The following is a 26,221-nucleotide window of genomic DNA, read 5'->3' as shown; positions in this document are numbered from 1 at the left end:
TCTTTGCATTTGCTGAGATATGACCAGAACAGCATTTAAGCAACAGCAAGTAATTTAGTATGGACAGTATACCTTATTGTTATGGACTGAATGTTTGTGCCCCCTGCAAAATTTATATGTTGAAACCCACCCCCCCCCAGTGTAATAGTACTAGGAGGTAGGGCCTTTGGGAGGTAATTAGCATTAGAATGAGATCAAGAGGGTGGAGCTCACAGGAATCGAATTAGTGCCCTTATTAAAGTCACTAGAGAGTTTGCTTCCTCTCTCTGCTCTCCACCATGTGAAGAGACATTACCAATGAGAAGCTGGCAGTCAGAAAAGAGCCCTCACTAGAATTCTACCAGGCTGGCACTCTGACCTCATACTTCCAGCCTCCAGAACTGGGAGAAATACATTTCTGTTGTTCATAAGGTGCCTAGGCTATGATACTTTATTATAGCAGCCCAAACAGACTAAGACAAGGATAAAGACAAAGCCGGAGAGGAACCCAATGGCCAGGGCATGGAGGGCTTTGTATGGTAAGCTAAGAAGTATGGAATTCAGCCTAGAGGTCATTGTTCTTCAATTCTTTTAAAACAAAGAAATCATTATTTAGACATAAACATACATGGGAGCCCAACTATAAAACAGAAAAGGAATCTCCTTATTTCAGATGAGTGCTGGAGAATCTGAAAACTGACCTGGTCAGCTTCTTATCACACAGTTTGAAAACCCTGTCTATAACCAAATCAGGTGTGGGGAGAGTTTATCACAAAGGTTTATAGTCAGAAGGATAACATGAGAAGATCTCAAATTTTACAATGATGACTATGGCTCTAATATGAAAATGGATGGGGGGAAAATGAGAACCAAGGAGAAGATGATTTATGAGGGTAAGACAATTTCAAGAAAAGAGTAATGAATGAAATCTTGTATTAGGACAGCGAATAGTGAAATTTTTAGAACATGAAGGTTAAAGAGGAAATCCAAGTGACTACCAGGAGAAAGGGCTGATTACATACAAAGGAATAAAAATCAAATTATCAGGATTTTATCAGCAACACTGGATATAAGACAAAACCAGAAATATAAAATCCTAGACAAATACATAAGATCTCAAGTCATCACTAAAAGAATTTCTACAGGATGTGCCTTAAGAAAAGAAAGTGCTAACAAGTAAGCTGCAAAAGCAATGATTTATGACAAGTTTGAGTTGGCAGGTGGTACACAGCAAAAGAATGTATTTTACCCATGACATAACTAGAAATGATCACTCAGGAACTGCAGAAGATTCAGATCCTATCACAGGCCATGACACAGTAGAAATCATCTATAAATTTATATGAAATACTAATGTGAATATGTGGTTCAAATGATTCATAATGGTAAATGAGATTTATATTGCTTCATTCATAGGTCTTAAATTTAAATTATCATCATCCAGCTACTTGGACCATTTTACTTTATTTTTTATTAAATCAGAGTAGGAGAGGATAGAAAACAATGAATTGGAAGTGAGGGTATAGACAGAGAAGATGTACATGATAGTAAAGTTCTTCTTTCTACGAATCTTTATGACATAAAAGAAAAAGAAAGAACATTCAGGATCCATTAACAGTGACTATTTTTTGTTCATTGATAATAAGATTACTTCAGCATTTTTATATGCTCTAGAAGAGAGAGAATGAACATTTCTGAGGGAAAAAAAAAATAAGATCATTAAGGGTCAAAAAACACCACAGGTTAAAGAATAAATTGTTCATTTTTTTTAATTATTGAGGTTTTTCTTAAAGTAAGAAATGTAGGATTTAAGAAAAAGCAAAAAATAATCTCTGTCAAAATTTAGCAATTGTAGGACCCTGCACGCTTTTAGAGTAAAATTTCCTAAAATAGATTCATTATTCCATTTAGTCTCCTTACACATGTGACATCTTCATAAGTCAATACAAGTCAAACTGACCACTGTCTCTCATATAGAATTGGTTAATTCCTGTATAATCTTGCTTAACTTTATTTTCTTTTATTCTCTAATAGACCCCTGACAACCTATTCATTAATCTAATCCATTAACTCCTTCAAGACCAAGCTTAAAATGCATCTCTTTCCATAATCATTCCCTAACTAACTATTCAACCTGTGACCTTTATTCTTTTCCATCTTTCCGGTTTCCTAAGAATCTATCTCTAATCCTTGTCCTCTCTCCCTGTCATCTTCATTCTTGGGTCCCCTCTTAGCCCTATTAATATTTAACCAAAAATGAAAGGAACTAACAAATATAAAAAAGAAACAACCACATATTCTATTTACTTATTCTTACTTTCCTGTTATAAACCTCTCAAAAATAAATAAGCTTCTTCCTCTACTCCCTTACCAGCCACAGAATGCTCAAGTGACTCATTTGTTTATGGTGAGTTTGGTAAGTGGGTGAGTATTGCCCACTTTCTCCAAGTGGGCAATAAATTCAAAGTGCAGGCATTTTATTTTTTATTTCTTCACATACATCCAGGGAAAACAGTGCAATACGTCGAGTGCAGAAAATATAAAACTAAATATGTGCTAACTAAGATATTAAGAAAGAAAAAGAGTAAAATCTGATAAATTAATGTGGAGCACTCTCAAAATAGAAGGAAACACTCACACTTTCTACCTCACCCACCCTCTAGGCAAACAGAGTTATGCTAAATATTGGTAAAAAGACTGCTTTGGAAATTTACAGATTTATTTTGTGTTTCCTGCCAACATTCTAGAGAGCTTCAGAAAAAAACAAAAGAAAAATGAATCAATTAAAAAGTCTTTATTCTCATCTACAGAGGAAGACCATTTCTTAGTACGTTATTTAGGTTCATTAACATTCATGGTGTATTTTGCAAACACAGAATTATAAGCTCTGTGGTAAAGGAAAGTGCATCTAATTTGACCTACACATTCTCCCACAATTAGATGTTTCAGGGTCTTAAAGATTGATTAAGTTGAACCAGGTAACAAGTGAAGTGAGTAAAGGATTTTCTGTGGGTCATAGAGAAGAAAATCTTTATCACATATAATAATATGTAAAGACACCACAAGCGAGAAATAATCAGTCTGACCAAAATTTTATAATCATGGCATGCGATAAGAATGTAATACTCAAATGAGGCCCCAGAATTATAAAATATTCTTCTATCTGGAAGATGTATTTTTTTTCTGCTTTCTTTTAAATACAGGGGTTTAAGAAGTGTAATCAAAATAACAAACCTACCAAACTTCTGTTAAAATAAATAACAGCAAAGGAATACAAAAATTATTAACAGAGAAAGACAGAAAAGGAGGCAACAAGAGAACAGAAATTTCAACAAGTTTTTGGAACTTAGAAAGTAGTTGGAGTGGTAAGGAAGTAAGTAGACAGGAAAAAATTAAAATCTGCTATTGCAGAGGAAGAAACTGAAGAGAGCTGGTCAGTTTGCTTCACAGAAGCCCTAGGAAACTCAGCATCTGGAGGCTTCTAGTACTATGGCAGAAGGTAAGATGCAGTGTTAAACAAGGGCACTGTAGGCTCTTCAGCAGAGCCTTTCCCTAACCCATACAGATAAACGTGTATTCCTCCAAAATGCTACCTCTCACCCCTCAAATGGGAGATCAGAGGTTCACTCTCTGAAAAACACTGAACTAGGAAGGCTCCAAGTTCAGAGACAATGAGCATAGCAAATGGCAGGTGTGAATCATATGGTTAAAAATAGAGGGATTCAGTCTTACTGAAAGTTGGGACCCTTATATACTTTCCCTGTCATTATGCAAGGATGCCAGTAGCCACATAAAACTTCCTCCACTCCATACCCTTTACACCCATCCCTTGTAAGAGATTGGAAGATTCACCTCTGCAAAAACTAACTGACCCTAGAGAAAAACTTTCACTTCCTTCCATCAATATAAAGGCTATCTCACTTTCTGACTACCCAACAGTGAAGATCACCAGGAACAAAGCACACCAAAAACAGAATTTTCAATTGTCTTTTCCTAACTCATTCTAAAATGATATTATCATGGATCACCAGCCATTTCAAGAGAGCCTGCAACGCAAAAGACAAGGGACTAAAAAAAAACCAAAAACACACAGGAAAAGAAAATCTGAAAGAAACAGTGAGGGGGTGGGGGAACAAGAAGAAAACTTGGGAGAAAAAATAAAACATCTATAATACTTTCAAAAAGATAAAACTATCTTTGAATATTTAACAATGACAGAATCTACACAAAAGGTAGACAACACAGGCATTTTATTAGAAATGTTTTTAATGTGATTACTAAAATAATACAGTTGGAAGATAACTTCTCAAAATGGAACAGAAAGTCAAAATGATGGGGAACTTGACAAAAAGATAAGAAAATCTAGGAGATTCAATATCGAAATACTAGAATATCCTAAAACAGTTAACAGAAAATGTGGAGAGAAGGAAATAGATGAAGAAATGACACAAGAAAATAGTCCAGAAATATAGGATGAAGTGCTTATGAGATTAACCTTCTTAAGCAAATATGCAGATACTAATTTTTCAACATGCCACATCCCTGCCCAGTGGCATCCTTCTGCCTAGCAATCTCATTCTAGCCCTCAATAACTAGTTTCACTTTATGTAATCAATCTGATCTCTTATTCTCTAAAACGCAAACTCTTTCCACAAACTTTCTATCTCCTTTCTATTCTCAGGGAAGGTCACTTCAATATTCAGCACACTGAAAAATGGAGACAGTAGTCCCCACACAAAAAAGCAAAAGCAATTATGGTATAAAATAATTAGTTAGACCTGAGACAAGGCTCAAGTTCTACTTCCTCTGTATCACTTGTTTTTTCCTTTTTCTCTCTATGAACGCTTAGCTTGACCAGCAGTGTAGCACGATGGTTAGGACCATGGACTTTGCTATTAGACAAGCCTGAATTCAAGTCCAGGCAATACCATCTACTTAACCTCTCTAAATGTCAGTTTACTCATCTATGAAATGAATATATAATAACAGTATTTTATCTCACAGTGTTACCGTGAGGATTAAATTAAATATGAATGTAAAATAATCTCTAATTTCTTTCATGTGTCTCATCTGAGAAAACTGCAAATGTAGGTATTAAGTTCCATGACTCTTTTCTACCAATCAATTGTATAACATCTAAATATAATTCAGAAAGCAATATGATCTGCTCTGAACCAAACTGTGCCCCCCACCAAGTTCATATGTTGAAGCCCTAACCCCACTGTGATGGTAGTTGGAGACAGGACATTTGGGAGATAATTAGGTTTAAATGAGGTCATGAGCATGGGGCCTGTTGATAAGATTAGTGCCATGTGAGTGCCATCTGTAAGCGAGGAAAAGAACTCACTGGAACTCAACCATGCTGGCTGATCTCAGACTTCCAGCCTCCAGAACTGTGAGAAATTAAATTTCTGTTGTTTAAGCCACCCACAGTACAGTATTTTGTTATTGTAGCTCTAGATGATTAATACATGATCCTTCAAAAAGGTTAAAAGTCTGGTATCAAAAAACCTTTATCCTAGTCCATTTTGTTACTGATTTGGCAAGGAAAAGTTAAAGTGCATAAACATCCTAAACACTTAAAAGAAGACAATTTTAATTGCCATTGCTAGTCATATGGATATTAATAGGAATGATTTTTTTAAAAAGAGAAGAAAATGGAAATCAGAAGAAAAGAAAGGAATTCTTCAGTTTGCCCCCAACCCACCTTTCAAGTTCACTTTCCCCGAACTCTCACTTTTCCTGACGTGGGGTCTTTCACTGACCTCCTCACCTTATTACTTTACTTTTTAAATATTTTGTTTAGTAAACTCACTTAAAAACATGGAAAGGAGACATTTACGTGACCATATAAGCAATGGGCTATCTTCTTCCAAAGTGTTCAGTTGAAAAGACCAGGTATTTGGAAAGAAAATAAAGCTATTATTTCAATGGTAGGTAATATTCTTTTTTGAGAATGGTTACCAGATAATTCGTAAGAGAAACATCCACAAGTGAGTTATAAAGGTCAATCCCTTGTGGGATGAAATAAGTTTTCAAGTTCAATTTAAGACAAGATTTTTAATTACCAAGGTAGACTACCTAGGGACAATTTCAGATTGAAAGGCCAAAAACCTTAAGTTAGTTGATTTTTAATAGAGAATTTAACCCCAGCCCCCCCCAAAGAAAATCTGATAAATCATTTCCCATAAGTGAAAAACTAATTATATCACCATATTGACATTATAATAGCATCTAAATGTTTCCTCAAAATTTGAAACATCTAAACACTATGAGTGATACTTTGGGCCTAAATTTCCAGTAAATTTATCCTCACTGAAATCTTTAGAGAATAATAATGAAGAAAGATTACACAACAGTTGATTGATATTTTTTGAATGTTTACTGTTAGATATAGATTTTTTTTAAGTAAAAAGGTAAAAGATGCTTTAAAAAAATTTTTTTTATTATTTCATTTCATCCAGGTCAAATGAATTTATGAAGAAAAGCATAGTATAGTACATAGCATAGTGTTGAAAGCACGTTAGTCCATTTGGGCTGCTATAACAAAATATCAGGGACTGAGTGGCTTACAAACAACAGAAATTGATTTCTCACAGTTCTGGAAGCTGGAAGTTCAAGATCAGCTGCCAGCATGGTCTGGTGTGGGCTCTTCTCCAGGTTGCAGAGTTCTTGTTGTATCTTCATGTGGTGAAAGGGGCTAGGGATCTCTCTGGAGTTTCTTTTTTAAGGCCACTAATCCTATTTGAAGGTCTATACGCTCATGATTTATGCACCTCTCAAAGTCCTATGTACTAGTACCATCACATCAGGAATTAGTATCTCAACATATGATTTGGGGGGAGGACACAAACACTCAGACCATAGGAGAAAATATAAAAGTTTTAGAGTTGGATGGGAGAGGCAAATGCCTATAATTATTAACTGTATATGTTAATAAGCATTCATTCCTAGTAATCATTTTTTCCCAATGTATAAAAACAACACATGAAAATTAACTCATTCACTGTATATAACAAAACAGAAAGAGACTGATGGATATAGAGAACAAACTAGTGGTTACCAGTAGGGAGAGGATAGGAGAGAGGGGGAAAATAGAAGTATGGGATTAAGAGATACAAAATACTACTTATAAAATAGATAAGCAACAAGGATATATTGCATAGCACAAGGAAATATAGCCATTGTTTTGTAATAAACTTAAATGGAATATAATCTATAAAAATACTGAATCACTATGTTGTATACCTGAAACTAATATAATATTGTAAATCAACTATACTTCAATTTTAAAAACTGTAAAGAATTAATTAATTCACCTGCCATTTAATGCAAAGAGTAGGTAATTGGAGCCCATAAAATTTTCTAATTTAAGAAGACAAAAAAATTTCTGCAGCACTTTAAAAAACTGGAAATTTCAATTCTTAAAAACAAAATATAACAAAACAAATGTCCAAAAGACCTAAAGCAACAATGAAATCAGTACTATAATAGTAGCCTTGCTTCACAGTTTCCTAAAATCAGGACTTACAGACCATAGAAAAATCAAGCTCTATGGTTTACTCCTTCAAAGATTGGGCCTAAAAATGGCTTTAACATTCAATAAACATTTTTTGAGTGCCTACTCTGTGCCAGGCACTCTTCTAAGAATTGAAAACATACAGTATTAGCAAACAGAACAGCAAAGGCCCCTGCTCTCGTGAAGCTTATACTGACTTGGAAAAGGGATTATATATATTAAATTTAAATCCCTCTTATTGTATACTGTAGCTACTTTTTCTCCTTTTCACTTCAGATTTAGGAGAACCTTGGCGGCTATCCCATATAAAAATGTCTCTTTATTCCAGACAATATGCTCTTCTGGTAACTATATTATGTGTGGCAATATTTCAGTATTGTCAGGTACACTTATAATTTCATTATTTGTAAAAAACTGCAAAACAAACATACAACACATTTTTTATTTTAAATATACTTTAGCTCTGGTTAATATTGTTAAATAACAAATGCCAATAAAAATATAATTCAGTTACAGAATCTATCATGAAAAATGCTATGAATGCTATCACACGTTCAAGGAAGGGAAAGAGATACAAGGGACATGGAAATATTATATAATTATATGAGCATGGGCTAAAATCAAGTAAATGTTAAAGGATTTAGATCGCTTCTCATGTAATCAAATCTGTGACAGGTAATCCAGACTTTGGGACCCATCCTTCAAGCCTCCCTTGAGGAGACAGAAGAGGGCAGCTGTGCTGGCTCTGCACACCCTAAATGCAGAGCTGCATGGTCAGCCAAAGCAGAGAGGAAGTAGAGGACAGGCAGGCCCCTAGGCTAATCCAAGGAGAACAGGAGAAGCAACAGCCCTGATATCAAAGAGCAGAAAGAGGTCAAGAAAATCGTATCCCCAAAAGGCATGCGTCTCCAACACAGCCTCCCACATTTATGTGGCTCATCACAAAGTCAATTGCATCAAGTCTGTCTCTACAGGTAAAAATTCTCTGCCCGGCTGACTTGAAGACAGGTTTCTTTTTTTTTTTTTTTTTTAATCAAACTTTCTGTTTTCCAGACTAAACTTTTGCAGTTATTCAGTGATCCTTCTATAAGGTTTCCAAAGTTGATAATAATACAACTAGTAAGTTCAGTACCTTACCAACCAAACAATTCCAGTCTAACACATTTCAATTTGTGATGACTTCTCTTAAATTTTCCTCTGTTTAAAAATTTACACTGTTTCTCCCATAATTATCATGCATCACTTTACATTTTAATAGTTTAAATCAAACCTTTCAAACAGGGCAAAAAGAAAATAGTAAGTTCAAATGAAAACAGGAGGGAGGAAAGTACCTTTAATTTGGATCCATGAGGTACTAGGACCGATCTATTCTGCTTTGGTGGGATATACAGCTCCCATTTTCCAAAATCCAGTTTTTTATATGGGTATGCAAATGGATTCCAATCATCTGAAAAAATAAAGATGATCAATTAACAATAGCATTATAGGACTAATACTCAATAAATTTCAATCAAAGTATAATATACTGCCTACTTATACAGAATCAAATTGCCTAAAAAACATTGTTTTCTAAGGTACTAAACAAAATACTCTACTAGTCATTTAGAAAAAGCAGGTTATGCTTAACTTATTTTTTAAAAGCATATTTGAAAGTTTGCCTTTTGCAAACTTTAAAGATTAAAGATTACAAACACATTTTCCATTGTACTTTCAACTCTATTACTTCTATCAATAAATAGAATGATGGGTCCTTTTTTAAGAAACACCATCAACAAAGGGAGATAATATGAAAAAAATAGAAATGCATTCTAGGCAACTAGATAAAATACATGTTATGGTAGAAAAAAAATGGTGAAAAATTATTAAAATCATATTACCCAAATCCACAAGTATGTGATAGAACTGAGTTAAAATCTAAAGAAACGCCTCAAGCAAGAAAGGTAGAAGGTTATAAACTACAAGAGGCAAAGGAGAGGTGGACTACAGATGCTGAAGAAAAGCCAAAATGGACACATAGAAATTTAACATGTAATAGAGGTGGCATTCAAAATCAGTGAGTAGGGCTTCCCTGGTGGCACAGTGGTTGAGAGTCCTCCTGCCGATGCAGGGGACACGGGTTCGTGCCCCGGTCCGGGAAGATCCCACATGCCGTGGAGCGACTGGGCCCGTGAGCCATGGCTGCTGAGCCTGCGCGTCCGGAGCCTGTGCTCCGCAATGGGAGAGGCCACAACAGTGAGAGGCCCGTGTACCGCAAAAAACAAAAACAAAAACAAAAACAAAACAAACAAAAATCAGTGAGTAAAGGACACACTGTTTAATAAGTGGTGCTGGGACAATTGGTGATCCTTATGAAAAAAAAATGAAATGGATCTCTACCAATAATATTACTGAAGAATCATTTGAACATAGATTAATGTTTAAATATGATAGACAAAATGATAAAATGCTTAGAAGAAAATACAGGAAAAGATGTTTATAATCTTGGGTTTAAAAGTGTTTTTTAGACAAAATACATACATGTACACACACATACATGTACATACAAAACCTTAAGGAAAAGCCTGATAAATTTGACTACAAAAATTATAGACTTATCTTCCTTCATACATAGATAGATAGACAGAATGACAAGACAAGCTACCAACTGGGAGAATACATTTGTAATGAACATACCAAGAAAGAGCATCCAAAATATATCAATATCTATAAATCAATGAGAAAAAAATACAGACCAATAGAAAATCAACAAAGATATTCAGGGGAGGACATATGAATGGTCAATAAACATACATAATGATGCTCAAGCTCACTCATAATTAAGGAAACAGATTAAAACAACAGTGAGATGTCATTTCTCATCCACTGGATTAGCAAAAACTAAAGGATTGAAAATATCAAGTAGTCAGCAAGGATACAAAATAACACTGCAGCTGAGGGTACAAACTGGTAAAACAATTTGGCATTACATAGCAAAGTTGGAGCTATGTTAACTCTGGGGTCTAACAATCCTACTCCTAGGTAATACCCTAGGGAAATTCTCACAAATGGTCACAAGAAAATATTCAAAGATGTTCACTGAATTGCTTGCAATAGCAAAAAATGGAAGCCACTGAAAATTAAATCAGCCACAAAATGGGTAAATACATCATGGTATAATTAAACAGGATGTTATATAACACTATAAACTGATTGGATTAAATATTCAATATATAGGAATAGGTAAAACATTGAAGTTCATTTTAAAGGTGTATAGAAATACCATTAATGTAAAGTTCAAAAAATATGCAAAACAATATTATATAACATTGATACATACATATGTAGTAAAAATATCAAAAGAAAAATAAGAATGACAAACATCAAATTCTATTGTGATTTCCACTGGGTAGAGGAAAGGGAACACAGGAAGTTTTAATAATATCTGTAATGTTTTATTTTTTAAGGTAGGTGGTGTACACAGAGATGCTTATTACATTTTCCCCTATTTGTTTATGCCTAAAATATTTCACTGTTTAAAAAAAACTTAAGCCCCTGTGATGCTATGCACTATAGTGCTATGAAATTAGATTCTCAATTAAGGAGATAATAAAAATACCAAGAAGCTTGTTTTATGCTATGATTTCTTCTTTTAGACACCAATACTTTCACCACATTAGCCTTAAGGTTTTTCACTCTCAGTCAGTCTGAATGTCATGGGTAGAGTGGGGGTAAGAAACAACATGTAAATAAAGGTCCTTCTAAACATTTTTCTACTCCCCATCAGAAGACAATCTGAAAATATCTAAAGGCGGTTTTATCTTCAGGAACAGCTCAACAAGCTCTGTGTTACTATATTCTTCTGCCCCTAAAACATCAAATACATCTCACCTGTTTATGATGTGACATTCCTTTACCAAAGCAAAGAATTTAGGGCATAATTAGAGAGAAGGAAAACAGCTTGAAATATGAGGATCTAGGTAGTGTAACACTTTATACATTTACTGAATTTCTTTTTAAGCTAATCATTTAAGACAATAAAATTAAGACCAGCAGCAGATCTTTTCCTGGTTAGATTTGAAAATAAAGGGTACAGTTCATTAGTTCATTCATTCATTCATTCATTAAATATGTACTGAGTGGTTAATGTAGGCCCTGCTCTATGCCAAACTGAAAATTAGGGTTCAGAATGACATTCAGATTTCATCCAGAAAAGGTTAAACTGAGTAACAGTACACCAAAACGAAGAGTAAAACATATAATATAGGATCCTCTAAACATTCAACTATAAATAAGACTGTTACTTTGAAAGTGAAACTTCAATTATATGGGAAATTTTCTTATGCAGATTTACTTAAAAGCTGTTTTCAATAATGTAAAAATAAATGTGGTTTTGAATATTAGTTTTTGAATATCAGTTGAAATAGTTCTTCCGCTTGCAGTCACTTGAGTTTTAAGATCTGTTTAAACAGGTAATGTTATATTTGTATAAAGAAAAAGTATTTTTACTGAATCACATTTCTCCTTTCATAGTGTCTTAGAGACACTAACACACATGCTGATTATTTCTAATCCTACACTGTAAAAAATGTTTTTTCTATCATTTTCAAGAGTTTCATTTCATTAGTACACCTCCTCTTCATGGAAATCCTGGTGTTAACTTCTACTACACGTACATTTTTCTTGCTGAACTCCAATCTTCAAAGAAAAATTTGGAACATCTTGACATATGCTCCCAAAGAAAATCCATCTACCAACCATCATAAGCAATGTAGAATATACTAAAGGTTTCATAAGGGAGAGAGAGGGGAAGGTTTGCAAGAGGCGTACATACATCAAACAACTTGAGATTTTTGCATTGGACAGCTGTCTCCCACATAAATCCCTCTTCAGCCACACCACCACTAGTCTTTTATCTCCTTGATTCCTTCTCCAATCAGTGTTCAGCCCTAAATTTTCCTTACTCTTCCTCCTTTATTAAATACTATTGCTTCTTTCCATTTGAAAGATGGGCACCAACCAAACTAACCACCTCTACTGTACTGCAGGCATATGAAAGATTTTATTCTAATAAAACCAGTTTATCCCTAAAATTGTGTTCTAAAAATAGCTAATGAGATGAGCTTTATTCTACAGGATACAGGTATCTAAGGTCCAGGTACAGAATAGTCAGAAAAGTCATTGGATTTGGATCTGTTCTCATAAACTTAAGTCCTTGGTTAAGAAAGAAGGAACTACCATTAAGGTATATTTAGGTATGACTGTGGGAACTAATTGTGGAAGGACACAATTAAAAATAAGTAAATAAAAATTAAACATCCAATGATTGGTGTAAAAATATTAAACAAAAGTGAATGTTTTGTTTTTAAATGGAATTTTTTTTAGAAAAACACAGAAGGCAAAATAATAAGAGATGAAAGATACATTTTGGGGGAATTTTTTTTTTTTTATTTTCGGTACGCGGGCCTCTCACTGTTGTGGCCTCTCCCGTTGCGGAGCACAGGCTCCGGACGCACAGGCTCAGCGGCCATGGCTCACGGGCCCAGCCGCTCTGCGGCATGTGGGATCTTCCCGGACCGGGGCACAAACCCGCGTCCCCTGCATCTGCAGGCAGACTCTCAACCACTGTGCCACTAGGGAAGCCCGGGAATTTAAGTCTTAAGTGTCATGAAACTTTATTCCTGAAAATAACTGAAAGTAAAGTAATATTAATAATGATAAATGGTTCTAAGGCATATTAGATATATCTAAAGTGCATACTTTTAGAGCCAGATTACTCATTTTTCATTTTAATCCTCCATGACTTTATATCCTGAATCTACAAGATAGAATTAATTTTAATTAAGCACTTAATGCAAATAGTTTGTATCTCTATGTAGGTCTCAGGACAGGACCAAAAATATCCTATCACCACCTGTGACAATTATTTGTTTCTCTATCACACACAGAACTACATATTGGGAGTTCTGTAGTTCAGTGATTCTCAAGCTTTAGTTCACATCAGAATCACTTGCTAAAGCAGATTGGGCTGATTAAAACAGACTGTTGGCCTCCACCCTCAGAGTTTTTTGATTCAATATATCTGAAATATGGTCTAATAATCTGCATGTCTAAAGAGTCCCTACGTGATGTTGTTGCTCGCTGAGGGACCACGTTGAGAATCAACTTCCTGGCTCGACGGCTGACTTCAGGTGTTCTCTGCTCATAGCTTTGTGAGTGATGTTCTGGATTAGATTAGATTTATAGATTACCAAATAATGTTCCAAGTCAGTAGCTCAAGGAAATTCTGAAATAGAAATTATCACTAATAATCCCTCAAGGTAAATATTACTCACATGAAATTTAGGATATAGAATTTGGGATTCACTAGGGTTGTAAAGCTCAGAAGGATGACCAGTGAGATGAAGATTACAGAACAGACCTGATATATTAAGGAATCTGAATGTGTCAGTGTGAGGAAACAAAAATTTGAACATTAAAAGAAAACATATATTAAGACCAATATTCAATATACTGCTATAAGTGTCTACAGAAAATGTTTCTTATAATATTCTCACTATAGATTGCATGGTTGAAAAGTACAGGCCACTTTGATCAGAAAATGAATATAAATTTGAAGGCTTCTACATAAAAAAGTAACATTAAAATTTTTAAGTGTTAACATTTTAACTCATCTTCCTTTCTGTGTGTCATTTCCTGCCATAACCTAGACATTGCTAGGCTCAAGGATGAGGTACCCCTAAAGCAATGTGTACTTATTATTCTAGTCTTGGTGTTTTAAGAACATGTTTCCTGCTTGCATAAATTGTTTTATTAAAACATTTTCTAAGACTTTCGATGATTATCAAGTTTGAATAACCTGACACAGTTTAAAAGCAAACATTTAAATAAGTATTTTATTACTAACAGGCTGAAATTCATCATATTTTATAATGCAAAAGATTCTATTTTTCCATAGACTCAAAACCAGCAGACAAATTTAAATCGAGATATGGAAAAGAAACGATGTGTGATGCGCAGTTTAACATGAACTGCAAACACATATTCGGCACAGGCGATCAAACGTTAACTAAGGTCACTGCATCAGGCACACAGACTCTGTATTATCTCAAGCCCAACAACCTTTCTTTTTCTAATGTAATAATCCTCACATAAAATTCTTAAATGTCAGCCTTCTTCAAATATTCCCAAACTCTTTAACTCACAGTAAAGTATTTCTCTTCATCAGGACTTAGCCACCTCATTTCTGTAGAGTTTCTCAGTTTAATATATATATTCCTTACGCATGGTTGAAATGGTCCCAACTTACTATGTAGAACCACACCTTTGATGAAGATGCCAATGTGCTGAACAATGTGGTCCGTACTTGGGTCAACCCCTGCCATAAGCAGGCTTCACTGAGCTAGTGAAGTAAGGTCCCTGTTGGATGTGGCAGATCTAATATCAGATCTAATACAAGCCCAGTACTGGCCTATATGGCAGATGTCAGTCACCTCCTGTCTGAGTCGATATCCCTTACATCATAAATTATTAAATATTTGGAATATCACCTCCTTAAAACAAGTAAACACCCTACCTCATCAAACAATGTTGTTTAATTGTTTCAAGCTTCATATTATTCAGAGTTTACATAGATTTATAATGCAAAGTTGGCTTGTCATGATGGAAGTTTGGGGACTTCTCTCATGTCAAGGAAGCATCCAGTCTGTTTCCAAGAAGTCATAAGATCCAGAACAGGAACCTCCTATGGCATTGCCCTTACCCAGAATTATGGAAGGACCACACAATTTTTGGAGGTGGAGAACAGCAGTCCTGACATATAACCCTGTGCTTTTTGATTACCTTCTCTTTTTCCCCTCCAGATAATTCTTCTCCTCAGATGGTTACTTGAGAATCATCAAATTTCTGCTAGAAGATAGCACCCTGGAAATAACCTTAAGACCTCCAGCATTACTTCTTAGGGAAAACTGCTCTTAAAATACATTAGTTTAGGAGAGCTGTGGTTTTCAAGAACAAAATCTAGAGTATTTCAGAATGCCACTAACTTCAGAACCAATGGGATGCTAATATCGTTTTAAAGAACAATATGCTCAGTCCTATGATATGCAGCTTTCTGGAAATTAGGGAACAAATTAGATAACCTAGAGTTTCACTCACTAAACTGTTCTTAAAGGCATGCGTAGAAGAAACGTTCTCCATGACCAAAAAAAAAAAGTGTGCCAAAAGTGACTTTAAATAGAATTAACTATGTGTCTTTATTATAGGAATAGTATCTATATTATGATACTTTTATGAAGGAAAGGGGGTGGTAAATGAATATACAGTTGGCCCTCCATATCAGAGAGTTCCATATCCACAGATTCAACCAAACGTGAATCAAAAATATTAGGGGAAAAATTCCAGAAAGTTCCAAAAAGCAAAACTTGACTTTACTATGTACTGCCAAATATTTACATAGCATTTACTTTGTATTTATAACTATTTACATAGCATTTATGTGGTATTAAGTATTATAAGTAATCTAGAGATGATTTAAAGAATACAGGAGGATGTGCATAAGTTAAACGCAATACTACATCATTTTATATAAGGGATTTGAGCATCCTCAGATTTTGGTATTTGCAGGTGTGGGAGGTCCCAGAACCAATCCACCAAAGACTGAAGGATGACTGTATGTAGTTACCTATGATTTCAAAAAGCATGAAAATAGAACCCAAAAAGTGAAGAGAAATGATTATGTATATGAAGAGGGAAAACACAGATTAGTTTTGTAGGATTGTACCTTGCTTTATTTTGACTATAAGACCAGGTAAACAATTTATAAAATTAGAAAATTTAATAAGTCAAAAAGAGGGGAAAATAAGAAAAAACAAAAAAGTCTCTTAAAATGGAAACAAACTGAACCTATGTGATGGAATTTGCAGATGGGGATTTTGGGAGGTAGTTAGGTTATGAGGGTAGAATCCTCATGAATGGGGTTAGTGTCTTCATAAAAGAAATCCCAGAGAGATCACTCCTGCATTCCACCAGGTGAGGATTTCACAAAGAAAGGACTGCAGTCTATGAATGAGGAAGAGAGCTCTCATCAGATACTGAATCCGCTGGCACTTTGATCTTGGACTTCCCAGCCTCCAGAACTGTGAGAAATCAATTTCTTTTGTTTATAAGCCACCCAGGCTGTAGTTTTTTGTTATAGCACCCTGAACAGACTAAGACAAAGCTCATCTCTACTTTTCCGTATAATAGGAAATTTCCATAACAAAATTGTAAAAACTATGTTATGAGGTCTCTGTGAACAAATACTTGTCCAAATCTCTTTCCTTGCTATCAGTTGTAAAAAGTGATCTTATCAGCCAAAGAGTGTAAGATTTTAATTTATTTACGGTTTTAAACAGATTAACAAACTGCTTTCTGGATAAGCAGTTGCAGTTCATACTCCCACCAGCAGCATATGAGAATTGTCAACTATCCATATCCTCATCAACACCGGAGATTATCCAGTAGGCGGGTAGGCGGGCCTCTCACTGTTGTGGCCTCTCCCGTTGCGGAGCACAGGCTCCGGATGTGCAGGCTCAGCGGCCATGGCTCACGGGCCTATCCGCTCCGTGGCATGTGGGATCTTCCCGGACCGGGGCACGAACCCGCGTCCCCTGCATCGGCAGGACTCTCAACCACTGCGCCACCAGGGAAGCCCGGAGATTATCATTTTAATAACGAGGCATGCCTGCCTTGTTCAACCAGGGTTCGCTAAGAGAATTAAATTCGAATGCCCTACGGATCCATTGTATGCAATAAATTAACTTCTCTTCAATGCATCTTAGAATAGTACCTGTATGTACTACACTTGGAAGAATTTAGAAAATAGGCATTCAAATAATTTTCTGTGTTCTGTGGATCAGATTCAGAACCAGCATGAGAAAAGTTGCCTCTCCTTATTGTCCTAGCTGTAAGAGATAGCTTTGATACACAGTGTTTTCATTTCTTTTCAAAGCAGGTTATAATTATAACTTCTTATATTCTCTTTAATCCTATTTTTATTTGGGAGAAATTGAGTAGTGGGTATTTTATTTTAAACTTTTTCGTTTAGTTCTAGTTTTATTGAACTGAATATAATAATGTGGTGTCCTTTATGGTCTAATACAGTGGTAACCAATCCAGTTATTTATTTACCAATCTATTTATTTTTAGCAGTATAAACCATTCAATTATCTCAAAATAGATTTTATGAAGGACTCCAGCATAGAAACTATACAAAACATGTAAAAAAGCAAAGCTGCTTTGCTTGAAGTGCCCCTACCTACCTAAACCCTCATCCTCACCTCCTTCTCTCCCTCTCAGAGCCTACCACTCAGAACTCAGTTCTAAAAAGTGCTCCAGCGTATGATCTACCTTTGCAGATCTTCCATAGATCCTTAAAATATGTCATTTCTTTTTTTTAATTCTCCATTTAATTTTAGTTTACTTCATCCACGACAAGTTAAGAATATGCTAAATTATATCATGACGATTGGTTCTAAAAATTTATTCAATTTCTAACAATTCTTGCCATCTACACTTGACCAAAAGTAAATGTTATTTGGGACTTAAGGATAAAAGCATTTATCGCTGCTGTGACTTATATTACCGATCTCTGTGCCATTTTATCTGGTTTGTTTTTGGTCTGGATTTGACTCCTTTTATTTTATAATCCTTCAGTGAAAGTAAAGCAGAGAGAAACTAATGGTTAAAGCCAAGAAGAGGTACATTATTTGCTTAGAAAGAATGCAGAACAGGACAAAATAGGAAGGGGAAAGAATGGGAGAGAGGTACTCATGCAATATGGTCAATCATCAGAGGAAGGCATCCCATGTGCCAAGAAGGGTTCTCAATTATGTTTTAACTGGCTAGTACATTGAACTGTATCCCTCCATGTCAGCAAACATCTGGAGCTTAGTTGGAGGACTCTTACAGCACGTACTCCAGTTCATCCATTATATCACTACCGACTGCAATTTAATCTATTTGTGACTCCCCTGAAGTCATAAATTTGATTTGACTTTAGGACTCTTCTCTACACCCTAAAACACAATCTTTCATCTTAAGATGTTCCACTTGAACCAGTCCCTGCTGTGAGGGCATGGGAGGGGCCTATAGTAATCAGGAAAGCAATTATATAGATCTCCCTGCTAACCCTATAGCCACTTATGAAAATATTTCAATGAAAGTAAAATAATATTTTCTAACATGGCTAGCAATGTAACAGAAGTAAACCAATGTGTCAATGGTCAATTGATTTTCAACAAGGGTGACCAATACCACTCAATGGGGGAAAAATAGTCTTTTCAACAAATAATGCTAGGACAACTAGATCTCCACGCACAAAAAGATATATTTGGACTCCTATCTTAAACCATATACAAAACTAACTCAAATGGATCAAGTACTTAAATGTAAGAGCGAAAACTATACAACTCAATGTAAAACAGTGCTGACACCTTGGAAAACAGTCTGGGTGTTCCCCAAAATGCCAGAGTTACCATTTTGACCCAGCAATCCCACTCCTAGTTATAAACCCTAAAGCAATGAAAACATATGTCCACACAAAAACTTGTATATGAATGTTCATAGCAGCATTACTTATGATAGTCAAAAGGTGAAAACCACACAAATGCCCATCAACTAACAAATGAATATACAAAATGATGCATATCCGTACAATGCAATATTATTTGGCTATAACAATGAATGAAGTACTGATACATACTATAAGATGGAAGCTTGAAAACATTATGCTAAGTGAAAAAAGCGAGTCACAAAGGAACACATATTATCTGATTCAAAAATCCAGGATAAGAAAATTTCTAGAAACACAGTAAGTGGTTTCCTAAGCCTAGGGGAGGGATGGGAAGATTGTGAGATGATAGCTAAAGGGTACAGGGTTCCTTTGAGATAATGAAAATATTCTAAAATTCATTGTGGTTATGGTTGTAGAACTCTGTTTTAATATACTAAAAACCATGAAATTGCACACTTTAAATAGGTTAGTTGTATGGTATGTGAATTGTATGTCAATAAAGCTGTTAAAAAATAAAAGTATTTTAAAGGTCAGGTAGCCGTTATCTGTTCATTTCTATTGAGCTTTTGCGCTAGACTAAAATCAGGTTCTATCAGAGATATTGTAAAGGGAAAGACCACAAAGGGAGACACATATAAAAATTTAATACTGAAAGATAGCTCGGTCAATAAGTAGACTAAAGAGTCTAGGTGGATAGTTGAAGACTTTAAAGAGAAAATAATTAATTGTTTCAAGGCTTTGAAAAAGTAGAACTTGACCATATTAGAAGCTGGGGGGGGGGGGAAATAGGCTTTTAAGCAAAGAAAAATGTGTACCTTCTCCTTCTAGAGCCCAGATTTTTAGTAGTTTTGTGAGTGATTACCAACCGAACTGCTGCTGCTAATGTTAGAATTTACCTTGGACTCTGAAAGAGACCCATAAGGAACAGAAATCTAAAACTATCATACAATCCACTCCCTTACAAAGGAAAAAAAAAAGGTTGAGCAGAGGCTGTCTCAAAACTAATGATATAAGGGAGGGTTTTATTATGATAGAAGAACTAATGAAAGTCATTAAAATAACAAAAAATAGGATGATTTGGTGACACTGATGGCAGCAGCAGTAGTTATGGACTGTCCTGTGAGGAAAAGGTGTTTTGTTTTTTTCTTGTTCAAAGCTAATTTCTTGATTTTGTTCTTTCTTTTTGTCTGTTTTCAAATATTTTCTCACACTCTGAGGTTTTCAAACATTCTCTCTCTTCAGGCTCTTTACTCTCAGCATCCAAATATGATGAAGTGATGTATTTGCTAATTCTGAAGTAACATCAATGACAATGAAGAAAACCTCTCCTTTGGTCCAAGTCATCCTTTGGTTCTCCTGCCACTGACAGCCCAATTTCTTGACTCCTATCTCCACTTCCTTATATCTCTTCATTCCCTAAAATATTTCTGAAATACTCTGGCAAAGATCACCAGTGACCTCCAACTTTCCAATCCCAATTGTTCTTTTCAGACTTCAATTTATATGAGCTTTCAGTGACACTTGAAACTCTTGGTCACTCCACCTTCGGTGTCAGTTATACCCATCTCAGTTGGTTCTCTTAAACCACTCAGTGAAGATGGGGAGGAAAAAAAGGGAATGCACTTGAAAGCTATTTCAGAGTTAAAATTGATAAGAAGCAGTGTTTTAGTTATTAAGGGTGACAGACAGTGGTTACTTGGGTGGTTACTGAAAAAGGATAGGGAATACAGAACTAGGAGAAAAGAGAATTTACAGGAACTGTAAATGGTCAACACCATCTACTACTGCAGAAAAGTCAAGTAAGGAAAAGATACCTAAATTGAGAGGCTGGGATATTTAATGGGAGAACACATGTGACTGAGTGTACTATTATTTCTATTATTATTATTTCTATTACTTCTCTGCCATATTTTTTTCTTACCACAAAAGAAAAGTGTACTCTCTGAAGAATGAAAACCAAAAAACATGAATAAAAAAGACACTGAAGCACTCATAAACCGAACCTCCTCTACACTAACACCTTACTTTAAAATTTCTCATTTTTTTTTTACTATATACGTATTTATATGCACAGACATGTGCATTTCCATAATGTACATTATATACAAAAGTATGTATATACATATACAAATTTTTAAACTTACAGTTTTGTATCCTTTTCTACATACTATATGATCAGCATTACTCCTGTCAGTACATATTCATTTACGACGGTAGTTCCCCAACATGGCTGCTTTTAAAAGTTAGAAGTCAATAGACTCCACCCCAGGTCCTTGAATCAGATCCAGGAGTAGATCTGTACTTTTATAAAGCTTCCTAATTTTGTGCTATGCACACACAGGTTTAGTAACCAATAATCTACGATATCATTCTAGAAATCTGACAGCAAATTAAGTGAGGGAGCTTCTTTAGTTTTCCAATTTATTTAAGGAAGGAAAGGAGGGAGCAACTTTATATACAGAGAAAAAGCAAGCAGCAAAGGGAGAGTCTGACAGGAGAAAGAAGAGGTAAATAGACAGATTTACCATGTTAAGGAATAGAAGAGAAAATGATTCAATGCATATATTCGTGACATCAATTTCTTCTACTAACTTTTGAAAGCATGTGGGAAGGATAAATATAGATACAGAGATCTTTTTAGGGAAATGGTTTGGAAGTTGAAATATTCCTTTCTGCTGTCTTCTATTTTCTCTGAAAAGTAAGAGCAAGTATTATACTAATGGAAAATGAAGAGACAGTGAAATAAGGGATTATGCAGGGAGTGGTGAAACTGAAGTAGCTACTGTGGAAGATGTAGGAAAGAGATGACTAGGGATGTGCAAGTGATTTCTGTAAAGTGTTAATGGCCATGAACCCACAGAAGCAGCAGTTCATATGGCTGTGTGATTTTCCTCATGGTGGCCAGAAGCTGTGCATGAGCAGAGAAATTACACAATTTGATGCGAGCAACACTGCAGATTTACAGGGCGAGTGTGGTAGAAGCGCTAATGTTCAAAGGAGATGGAACTTTCAGGAAAAGAGAGGTTGGAGAGCTGGAGAGCTTAGAGCAAGGGATCTAGAATAAATATCAATGAGCCACAGACATGTCAGAAAGGATCATGGATCTAGACGTCACATTCAGTCTGGAATAACTGGTATCACGGAGTCGAGAATAGGGAAATGCTGCTACAGCAATCTTTGTACCTTTTACACAATAAATTTTGCTAATGCTTTGCAACAATTCCCCTGTCCCTCATCAGTAGTCTCATTCCCCCCCCCAACAAAAAAAAAATCTTGCTTGCTACCCTTCACCCTTCCTAAGCATATCAAGACCTCTAAAAATCAGAGCCACCCGAGCAGATTCATATATATATGATTGAGAAATAAATGCTTACTTTTGTAACACATTGAGTTGGGGATAGTGTGTTACACAGCATTACTGTTGCTATAGCTGACTTGTGCACCAAGTAAGAGTGAGCACTACCCCTCTGAACTTCCCACAAATAGTCTAAACCTGTATCTATTATTACCTGCATCTATTACTATAAACCTGTTACCATTTATTATATGTGTCAATACGGATTTCCTTGTTTTTGACTATAAGCTAGCTGAAGGTATAGATCAACCAAGTATTCCTCATCTTTGTATGCCAACAGCCAGTACATTATTCCCATATAAGTACTCAGCAAGTTTTTACTGGAAGAATAAACTTATAACTTTTTATGCCAAATCAAGATCACAAGACAATTTGGAAACTGGAAATTTAGCAAAGAACAAAATTAACCAAAAAAACTCATTCCTTTTTAGTTTTGCAAGGGAACATAAATAGTATTCTTCAATAAGACTTCATTATACACTAAGATTATAAAAAATTAACTCTACATTCAGCAAATAATATAAATCATTAAAAAGCACACAAAAAAACCTAGGTAATTCCTTTTTATTATTCTTCCCAATTAATATGGGTCACTAACTAAATAGCTTAAAAGAAAAACTATAGTAATTAAAAGAAAAAAAAATGTATTTACTTCTATTTAAGGTAGATCTTGATTATTTTCCTTTATGTGCTAAATTCCAGAAGTATTATATATAGTTTGTATAATATATAAATATATTTCAAAAGGTCACTTTTTTTGAGTGGTGACACTTAATTATATGTTAGATTAATTATATATTATATATAAAGTAAAAAAGGTTACAAAATTATAAGTTTTAAAAAGTGTTGGAGTTCCCTGGTGGTCTGGTAGCAAGGACTTGGCACTTTTACAGCTGGGGCCTGGGTTCAATCCCAGTTGGGGAACTAAGATCCTGCAAGCCACATGGTTCAGCCAAAGAAAAAGTATGCATATATATTATATATAATATATAAATTATATGTAATTAATCTAATATATATATAAAATTAAATATCACCACTCAAAAACAGTGATCCACTAAAATGCTCCGTATGCTATTAATCTAAAGATTCACAAAATACATAATTATCTACATATAAACACATGTAGTATCTAAAAAAGACCTCTACATGTTATTTCTACATTTATAACACACATAAGAAATAATTCATTAAGGCTGTGCTCCTTCTTTTCTGAAACCCAAAATACAAGAAAATTGAATCACTTTGAAATGAACCAATCTGTTTATTAGCTCTGTGGGGTGTAAGAAAACTTCAATTGCTACTCTATGTCATACTGATATAGGCATAAACTCTCAGGTTAAACTTCTCTCAGTAGTACAAGTTTCAATTTGGATTTTAAAATGCTTGAGGGCATCAATTTTCACATCTTTCCCCACTCCCATTTCAGAAATCTGAGACCCAATTTCAGAAAAATACAGACAAGTTACAGACAAGTTATAGAGGTTTAACATGTTCAAGAATAAACATAACTGCCATTAAGGAAATTTCACATTAAAATAAAGAACATTTAAACTATTTACTATTATCAGGCTTTCTGGCTTCTAATATAATAGCCATTTATCTAAATTTAAAAGAATAATCATGTTTTTCTTAACAACTGCACTTAGATTCAAAAATTCTACAATTTAGAGAGGACCTTCAAGATGGTGGGGGAGTAAGACATGGAGATTACCTTCCTCCCCACAAATACAACAAAAATACATCTACATGTGGAACAACTCCTACAGAACACCTACTGAATGCTGGCAGAAGACATCAGACTTTCCAAAAGCAGTGTGGCTGGCAGGGTCTTGGTGCTCTGGCCAGGTGTCAGGACTGAGCATCTGAGGTGAGAGAGCTGAGTTTAGGGCATCAGACCAGCAGAAACCTCCTGTCCCCACAAAATTTCAGCAAACCCTCTCCCAGAGAACTCTACCTCAACACTAAGAACCTCTTCCACTCAATGACCAGCAAGCTACAGAGCTAGAAACCGAAAACCAAACAACTAGCAAGACAGGAACACAACCCTACCCATTAGCAGAGAGGCTGCCTAAAACCATAATCAGTTCACAGACAACCCAAAACACACCACCAGACAGGTCCTGCCCACCAGAAAGCCAAGATCCAGCCTCATCTACCAGAAAACAGGCACCAGTTCCCTCCACAAGGAAGCCTACACAACCCACTGAACCAAACTTACCACCTAAGGGCAGACACCTGCAGCCTGCAAAAAGGAGACCCCAAACACAGTAAGTTAAGCAAAATGAGAAGACAGAGAAATACATGTAAGATGAAGGAGCAAGGTAAAAACCAACCAGACCAAACAAATGAAGTTGAAATCGGCAGTTTATCTGAAAAAGAATTCAGAGTAATGATAGTAAAGATGTCCAATATCTTGGAAATAGAATGGAGAAAATATAAGAAATGTTTAACAATGACCTAGAACAACTAAACAGAAAACAAACAATGATGAACAACACAATAAATGAAACTAAAAATTATCTGGAAGGAATCAATAGCAGAATAACTGAGGAAGAAGAATGGATAAGTAACCTGAAAGCTAAAATAGTGGAAATAACTACCACAAAGAGGAATAAAGAAAAAGGAATGAAAAGAATTGAGGACAGTCTCAGAGACATCTGGGACAACATTAAACGCACCAACTTTTGAATTATAGGGGTCCCAGAAGAAGAAGAGAAAAAGAAAGGGACTGAGAAAATATTTGAAGACATTATAGTTGAAAAAAATCCCTAATATGGAAAAGGAAATAGTCAATCAAGTCCAGGAAACACAGAGTCCCACAGAAGATAAATCTAAGGAGAAACACACCAAGACACATATTAATCAAACTATCAAAAATTAAATACAAAGTAAAAATATTAAAAGCAGCAAGAGAAAAGCAACAAATAACATACAAGGGAATCACCATTGGTTAACAGCTAATCTTTCAGCAGAAACTCTGCAAGCCAGAAGGGAGTGGCAGAACATATTTAAAGTGATGAAAGGGAAAAACCTACAACCAAGATTACTCTACCCAGCAAGGATCTCATTCAGATTCAACAGAGAAATTAAAACCATTACAGACAAGCAAAGGCTAAGAGAATTCAGCACCACCAAACCAGCTTTACAACAAATGCTAAAGGAACTTCTCTAGGCAGGAAACACAAGAGAAGGAAAAGACCTACAATAACAAACCCAAAACAATTAAGAAAATGGGAATAGGAACATACATATCAATAATTACCATAATGTAAATGGATTAAATGCTCCAACCAAAAGACAAAGACTGGCTGAATGTATACAAAAGCAAGACCTGTATATATGCTGTATACAAGAGACCCACTTCAGACCTAGGGACACATACAGACTGAAAGTGAAGGGATGGAAAAAGATATTCCATGCAAATGGAAATCAAAAGAAAGCTGGAGTGCAATTCTCATATCAGACAAAATAGACTTTAAAATAAAGACTATTACAAGAGACAAAGAAGGACACTACACAATGATCAAGGGATCAACCCAAGAAGAAGATATAACAATTGTAAATATTTAGGCACCCAACATAGAAACACCTCAATACATAAGGCAAATGCTAAGAGCCATAAAAGGGGAAATCGACAGTAACACAATCATAGAAGGGGACTTTAACACCTCACTTTCACCAATGGACAGACCATCCAAAATGAAAATTAGTAAGTAAACATAAGCTTTAAATGATACATTAAACAAGATGGACTTAAATTTATAGGACATTCCATCCAAAAATAACAGAATACACTTTCTTCTCAAATGCTCATGGAATATTTCCCAGTATAGAT

General features: G+C 35.2%; 1 protein-coding gene across 1 annotated transcript in view; it reads right to left on the bottom strand.

Annotated features, from left to right (window-relative positions):
* The window catches only part of GBE1 (1,4-alpha-glucan branching enzyme 1), a 292,466-nt gene that overhangs the window by 179,109 nt on the left and 87,136 nt on the right, over positions 1-26,221 (bottom strand). The window contains exon 3 of the mRNA XM_082654189.1: positions 8,830-8,945. Coding sequence (XP_082510315.1) covers positions 8,830-8,945 — 116 coding nt within the window. The remainder of the gene's footprint in view (positions 1-8,829; positions 8,946-26,221) is intronic.

Source organism: Grampus griseus (assembly GCF_964374135.1).
Source record: "Grampus griseus genome assembly, chromosome: 5".
Lineage (NCBI taxonomy): Eukaryota > Metazoa > Chordata > Mammalia > Artiodactyla > Delphinidae > Grampus > Grampus griseus.
The sequence above is the reverse complement of the archived record's forward strand: the minus strand, read 5'-3'. Positions and strand labels throughout refer to the sequence as shown.